Source organism: Alosa alosa, chromosome 22 (genome assembly GCF_017589495.1).
Source record: "Alosa alosa isolate M-15738 ecotype Scorff River chromosome 22, AALO_Geno_1.1, whole genome shotgun sequence".
NCBI classification, from domain to species: domain Eukaryota; kingdom Metazoa; phylum Chordata; class Actinopteri; order Clupeiformes; family Clupeidae; genus Alosa; species Alosa alosa.
Genome location: NC_063210.1, coordinates 28,090,641 through 28,098,565, shown reverse-complemented (window position 1 = coordinate 28,098,565; position 7,925 = coordinate 28,090,641). Strand labels below are relative to the sequence as shown.

At 43.6% G+C, this 7,925-nt stretch overlaps 1 protein-coding gene across 3 annotated transcripts in view; it reads right to left on the bottom strand.

The window, feature by feature from the left end:
* cln3 (CLN3 lysosomal/endosomal transmembrane protein, battenin) overlaps positions 1 to 7,925 on the bottom strand; it is a 16,348-nt gene continuing 8,423 nt past the window's right edge. For 2 of the 3 annotated variants that reach the window (XM_048233419.1, XM_048233420.1), the window contains 7 exons: positions 7,896 to 7,925; positions 5,906 to 5,958; positions 5,622 to 5,690; positions 5,223 to 5,278; positions 3,500 to 3,593; positions 2,857 to 2,997; positions 1 to 1,181 (listed from right to left, as the gene is read on the bottom strand). The exon at positions 7,896 to 7,925 is cut by the window's right edge and continues 119 nt beyond it. In XM_048233419.1, coding sequence (XP_048089376.1) covers positions 1,065 to 1,181; positions 2,857 to 2,997; positions 3,500 to 3,593; positions 5,223 to 5,278; positions 5,622 to 5,690; positions 5,906 to 5,958; positions 7,896 to 7,925 — 560 coding nt within the window. In that variant the 3' untranslated portion in view covers positions 1 to 1,064. Of the gene's footprint in view, positions 1,182 to 1,904; positions 2,051 to 2,856; positions 2,998 to 3,499; positions 3,594 to 5,222; positions 5,279 to 5,621; positions 5,691 to 5,905; positions 5,959 to 7,895 lie in introns of all 3 variants that reach the window. The other variant, XR_007192373.1, reaches the window with a different exon arrangement.

Below are 7,925 nucleotides of genomic sequence, written 5' to 3'. Positions count from 1 at the left end.
TTTGAGTTATTTAATTTATTTCACTCTTTGATTTCCAAAACATTGAATGTTCAACATTTCAAAGTTTAAAGTCAGTTCCCATAATGTGTACCATAGGAGGTGGTGTGTGTGTGTGTGAGTAGGAGGTGGTGTGTGTATGTATGTGTAGGAGGTGGTGTGTGTGTGTGTGTGTGTAGGAGGTGGTGTGTGTGTGTGTGTGTAGGAGGTGGTGTGTGTGTGTGTGTGTAGGAGGTGGTGTGTGTGTGTGTGTGTGTGTGTAGGAGGTGGTGTGTGTGTGTGTGTGTGTGTGTGATGCTCATGATAGATGAAAAGGCACTCAGGTTAGAAACACACTGGGGCATTAATGCACATAATTAGGCTTCATGCTATACACACACACACACACAGAGAGAAGCACATAAAGCACCTAAAAGCAGCAGGTCTCTCTCTCCCTCTCTCTCACACACCACACACACACTCTCTCACACAGGCACACTTTCTCTCTCTCTCTCTCTCTCACACACCACACACACACACACACACACACACACACACACACACACTCTCACACACGCTCTCACACTCACACACACACACACACACACACAGTCAGTCAGTAAGTAAGGTAACGATCATAAAAGGTGTAGGATCCCGACATGCTCTCGGCTCTGGGTCAGTTTGGTACAAATACAAACACAAATACACAACAGAAGAGTAAACACCAATAAAAACAAACCCTCTGCAGCCAACACTGGGAGGGACATGAAGGCTAGTCACTTAGCAGCCAACAACCCCCACATGACCTTTGTGTGTGTGAGTGGGAGTGTGTGTGTGTTAAGAGAGAGCGGTAGTGGTGTAGGGGCATAGCTGTGTGTGTGTGTGTGTGTTAGAGAGAGCAGTAGTGGTGTAGGGGCATAGCTGTGTGTGTGTGTGTGTGTGTGTGTTAGAGAGCAGAAGTAGTGGTGTAGGGGCATAGCTGTGTGTGTGTGTGTGTGTGTGTGTGTGTGTGTGTGTGTGTGTGTGTGTGTGTGTTAGAGAGAGCAGTAGTAGTGGTGTAGGGGCATAGCTGTGTGTGTGTGTGTGTGTTAGAGAGAGCAGAAGTGGTGGTGTAGGGGCATAGCTGTAGCTCCAGAGAGGGCGATGCCCAGACTGTCCCCAACGCTGGCAGCAGCCATGGAGAACTCACGCTCACGATCACCCGTCTGGACACACACACACACACACAGAGAGAGAGAGAGAGAGAGAGAGAGACAGATCAGAACACACACATAAACACAATATTATATTACATTGTTTTATCAGAACTAGGGATCGACTGATATATTGGCCGGCCGATATTTGCATTTTTTACGTGTATCGGCATCGGCCGATAAGCGGCTGCGTTCGCCGATAGTTTCCCCCCGCATTATTTACATACAGGCATCCACAGGCAGCTCTGTGTTGCTGGAGACGCTGCAATTCATGTGCAGACTGCCCCTCCCCCACGAGCAGAGAGCTAAAAGCCTGCTCTTCAAGACAACAGTAAACTTTAAACTTTCAAAGCATCTTTTAACTGTTTGACTTAGCTGAAATATTGCCATACACTTTGAAGGTGGAAGCAAGTTTGTGGGTCCAAATGGAAAACACGAATGATAGATAGGTAGGCTACTTTTTTTAATGCTTAATGATCGTTTATAAAACTGCTTGCCATTGTATTTAGGGAGCTGCAAATAGCTAAGTTGTAGGCTATCCATATTCATGCGGTAGCTGTTACAAACACTGGTCATTTGAAAGTAGCCTAATGCCAATGTTGTCCCTCCCCATCTCCCTTCGAGCGGGCGGAGTTGCCATCGCAGTGATCAGAGCTTTAATAATGAGAGACGTGTAGTTGAATATTAATTCGTGTTAATGTTTATCATGTACCAGACATACCGTGTATGCCTTACTTGTTTAGAGCCGTTTGCTAACGTTATCATCATCAATCCAGTTCAATGGTGGTTCGTCAGCTACCAAACAGAAGTTTGTGTGTGCGTCTGGTCTGTCTCACTCAGTGGGACACACACATCACAGCGATATGAGAGTGCTGCGCTACCTGAAGGAGAGATTTTAAAACTTTGAGAGATACGTTTTTATACCTTTTGACGTTGATGCTGTTTAGAACAGAAACATCTGACACCACATTATTTTCCTCTGCTGATTTATGTTCTGTGGTTGACAAATCTGGCAGCTTTTTTTAGAAAAATATAGACATAGAAAAATTGAAACCATGCAGTCTAAAATGACAAATCAAGCACTTTATTTCAATAGCTACTTTTCAGGCTTATTGTTTTCTTAAATTATTTAAATGTGTTGACAAAGGACATTTTGTGATGACTTGAATTATGTCTTATAATATGTCAGCAAGCAATACATCATCAAGGCTGTGTTGTAAGATGTTGATGAAAGCATTTTGCACAGTTAACCATATCCAGTGCACCCATCTACAAGTTCAATAAATGTTCCTTTTTTAAATTGAGACTTATAACATTTGTTATCATCATTTGTGTAATTATGTGTCATTTGTATGATGCAAATTGAGGGAGCAAAATAAAAGCAGTATCGGCTCCAAATATCGGCTCAAGAAAATCAACAGCCTGTATCGGTCATCGGCTAAGGCTGATGGAAAAAAAATCGATATCGGTACTAAAAAATCCATATCGGTCGATCCCTAATCAGAACTACAGTACACACACACACACACAGACACACACACACACACACCTCTTTGCTGATGTAGTAGAAGGTGTTGACTACAGTACACACACACACACACACACACACAGACACACACAGCTCTTTGCTGATGTAGTAGAAGGTGTTGACTACAGTACACACACACACACACAGACACACACACACCTCTTTGCTGATGTAGTAGAAGGTGTTGACGTAGGCCGCTCCCCCTAGCAGTCCTTCATAGAGGACGATGATGAAGACCATCCACACACTCGGCAGGAACTGGTAATACACCGCCAACGTCAGCAGCACTGCGTTCACACACTACACACACACACACACAGATAAGCTAACTACAGCCCCTTTGCCCACAGAAAAACATCTTTGTGTCCGGACTAGGAGTGCCCAGGTGGATCATGGCGAGAGAGGACCTAGGAGAGGACCCATGCGGATCATGGCAGGAGAGGACCTAGGAGAGGACCCCAGGCAGATCATGGCGAGAGAGGACCTAGGAGAGGACTGAGGGGAGACCCTCTCGCTTCAATGGAAGTTTTTAAAATAAGTTAAAGTATATTAGAGACATGAGGTGGTATATGCTACCTTTCAACCGTTACCCTAGACTATCTCCTCTCTCAGCACCACTAGACTATCTCCTCTCTCAGCACCATTGCCAGTAGTACTTCTCCTTGTCGCACTGTTCCCTGTTTTGTAAGTCGCCTTGGATACAGGCTACACAGACAGACAGACAGGCAGACAGACAGGCAGACAGGCAAACAGACAGACAGGCAGACAGACAGACAGGCAGACAGACAGACAATAGTGTCACCTGCAGTGCAGAGAGGACCCCGATGCATCGGATCTTCAGGCAGCAGAGAGAGGAGCGGGAGACGAACACACCAGCCTGGTACAGAGTCTGATACCTACACACACACACACACACACACACGCATGCACGCACGCACACGCGCGCGCACACACACACACACACACACACACACATGCGCGCACACACACACACGCAGTATTTGCGATGCTCTGTGTGTTATCAGGTGTTACTATGAGGAGCCATGAAAGTGTGAGACAGCGGAGACAGATGAGATCACGGAGAGATCTCAGAGTCTGGAGACAGATGAGATCACACCAATTACATCAGTGTATCTGATATAGGCGGGCCAGAGGCGAGCTAAACAGATGACGACAACACTGCGATGTCGAATCGGAAGTCGGAATCAGTCAGTAAACATTGGTCTTAGTGTTATCCAATTGCATGCAATGTTATTTTCCTCCAGTTGGGCCATTTTCGTAATGCCAGACCCTAAATCGGTTATTTTACTCCACCTGCCACAAGCGAAAACTTCCAGAACAATCTGCTCAGCAAGTGGCAGTGGAATATAATAGAACCAAACACGTCTAGAGCACTTCTTACCATGGCCGGCTCTAGAATAGGGCTGGGAGGGGCAATGCCCCCCCAAATATTTCTTCTGCCCCACCTAATTGGTCAATTTTAATTGACAGCTATTGAATCTGCCAATCGCACTTTTCTAATTCGTCCTGTCTGAATTTCGAGGGTGCTGATTTGCTGGTTGGATAGTATAAATACCGGAGCAGCAGCGTTCCCCTACCATTCCACTCTGTGTGCATCACTTGCTGTTTCATACTTCAGTAGAGAGGGCTTAGCTATATTTCCATAAAGGTTATAGGCTACTAGATGTAAAATAGATTCTTGTTGCTGGTTTAAATAAAGACCTTTAACTGTAGTGTTAGTGTTTGTATTATTCTCGTTTTGAATAAGGTTTGTTTTTTAGCTAATGTGCATGTTAGCTTTCTAAGGTGATCTAGCCAGTTAGTTTGTTAACGTTGGTCATTCCTTAACTGTGTTATAAGCAGGGTGGGAATTTTACGGCGGCCACGTGTTTTTCTAAGCTTTTAAACAATGTTAGCCGCAAGTTGTTGTGGTAAACGGTTCAGGAGAAAAGTAACTTTAATTTATTCATGTTACATTCTGCGTCCATCTCCCTACCCATTCATCTCGGTGGAATAATTCACAAATTTTTCCTGAACACATGACAAACCATATATCAGAAGAAACAGCAGACCTTACCGAATACAAAGGTGTAAAGCATTCCCCTGTGCAGTTAGCCATTCCAGAGTAATCCCGTTTTACATTTGCAGCAATGTCTAAATGCATGTCTCCAACTTTGGGCTTCAGGTTTCACAGTGTGTTTAAATAGTTCAATACATGATTTCATAACAGGCCAAATACAAAATAAATGTTACAAATATCGCCTAGATATCTGTAAATATTATTAACATCAGCTGACTAAGAGTTTGTCAAAGTAGCCTTAATGATCACAAAATGCTAAGCATGCATGTAGACTATTTGAGTTTCTTAAAGCTGTGCTTAAATTGTATTCATTGTGCCCACCCCAAATTTCTATTTGCCCCCCCAATCTGAGCAGCCTAGATCCGGGCCTGCTTCTTACGTGGCAGTGGAATATAATATAATAGAACCACACACACACACACACACACACAGATAAAAGTCCTACCATCGATACTGTTCAGCATGGGAGAGGAAGATGTCTGGGAAGAACAACAGCTCCAACTGCAAAGGAAATGAATGCAAAACACACACACACACACAGAGTTATACATCAGTCTAGCAATGACAATAACACACACAGTTATACCTCAGTCCAACACACACACAGAGTTATATCATAACCCAGCAATGACAATCACACACACACAGAGTTATATCATAACCCAGCAATGACAATAGCACACACACACAGAGTTATACATCAGTCTAGCAATGACAATAACACACACAGTTATACCTCAGTCCAACACACACACACACACACACACCCCACACTAAACTGAGCGCTAAAGCCCAGGGTGTCACAGCACTGTTTATCCAGCAGCGGGAGCTAGAGGCCACTCACCAGCCCCTGGTTGATGAAGTACTCAGCAAAGTAGACCACTGCTAGAGGCACTATGAACCACAGCAGACCCTGAGGAAACACACACACACACACACACGATTACACACACACACACACAATTACACACACGATTACACACACACACACACACACGATTACACACACACACCACCGCTAGAGGCACTATGAACCACAGCAGACCCTGAGGAAACACACACACACACACACACACACGCGATTACACACACACACACAGACACACACACACAGACACACACACACACCTTGAGGATGATGAGTTTCTCGGTGAAGCTGAGGGCTCCTGTTTTCTCCGACTCTGTTCAAAGTAGAAAGGCATGGTTAGACAAACACACACACACACACATCTGTTTTCTCTCCCTTCCTCTGTCTCTCTCTCCCTCCCACACACACACACACACACACACACACAAACACATCAATGCACATTGTCAGGTGGTGCCACCAGGTAAAATACTAATTTAAACCAAGACATAGTAGATTAAAAGGAACCAATGGTTGAAAAATATGTTGTACCTAATTATTCTATTAAACAAAATACTTTTTTAATTCGTAAAGTATTTATTCACATTTTAAATGTAAAGATGGATGTTGGAAAACCAAAATACCCCCTCCCCATAAAACTCTAAAGTATTCATAACCCGCCGCCTATAATACTATAAAGTATTCACAAGCTGCTTTTAATACCAAGTAGCCTGGACGCCAGCCGAACCTAGCCCCGCCCACAAGATTTGAGGTCGGGAAGTTCGGTCTGGACTTCGTTCTGAACGGTCTGTTCCGTTGTGGAACAACTATGCCTGTACCAGAGGTACACACACACACACACACACAGAAACCAGAGGTGGTCGGAGTCACAGTTTGGACCAGAACTCCTGAACAGTTTTGCTCAGAGCTGACAATGCAACTGTGTTTGACAGGACAGGTTGCTATTGACGATGTCTTTGTGACATTTAATTAAAAGTGCTTCATTCTTCCCGGTTCTTCCTCACGAAAACGCTGCTGCTAAAATGTAGACATTTAGATTCTCACAAGTCTGATGAAGAGCCGAAGGGCTCGAAACGTCATGTGTGTGGGGATTAAAGTCAAATAAAACAAAATAAACGGAGAGCAAGTGTGCGGACTTTTTTTCTTACTAGACTTTTAGATTCTGCCATCACATGTTTCTGATGAATTAGGAAAAGTTGTGCATAACCAGAGCCATCATGAACATGAGGAGTTGTGCATAACCAGAGAGCTATCATGTGCATGAGGAGTTGTGCATAACCAGAGAGCTATCATGAACATGAGGAGTTGTGCATGAGGAGTTGTGCATAACCAGAGCCATCATGAACATGAGACACAGTTGTGCCCTCCTTCATATGGAAATCTTGAACTTAGAAATAGCCACTAAAACATGGGCGAATTAGAACAAAGTCTACATTTGATGTCAACTATCACAAAGCAATTAGAGTTCAATTGTGGTTGCCAAAGAGGGCGCCATTTAGTTAAAAGGACCATTTCAATACCCAGATCTGCAAATTGGGCTTGTAAAATTGCAATTAAGTTTATTTTTGATAAATCAAAAAGTTGAATATATTATTTTAACATCAGAGAACACAGTTCAATACTTAATTGATCTATTCTGTGTCCCCTTTAAGGCATTTGTGGAGAAAAAGAATCCCTGTGTAGGTTGAAACACCATAATCACATCCCAATGGAGCAGCATCAGACTCATATTCTGACTAGAATTTAATATGGCTACGTCAAGTATGGCTACGTCAGGCTACATACCAAGGTCAAAGGTCAAAATAATAATGTGTTAAGCACTGTAGACAATCTCAGGTATACTTCCAAAAAACACTTAGCACTTTTTTAATAAAAATAACACTTAGATAGAAGTGTGAGCTTTTTATTTTTGGTTGTGCCACCTGACATTTTTTGGGTGACACACACACACACACACGTACACACACACAGACACACACACATTTGGGTGGTTAAATTGCAAATACAGTATGCAAATCTATTAACACCGGTAAATGTTGCGCAGCCATTAAGACATGAATGTGCACAGTCTTCCAACTTCCAACAATTCATTTTTAAAGATTATTTTAAAAGCACAAGCCTTATTTGTCAATGAGCCACACACACACACATAGGCGCTCCCTGCTCTCTCTATCTCTCTCGCTCTCTCTCACGCATGCACGCACGCACGCATACACACACACACACACGCGCGCGCACGGCCGCACGCACCTGTGGTTTCGCTCGTCTCCTGGTCCTCCT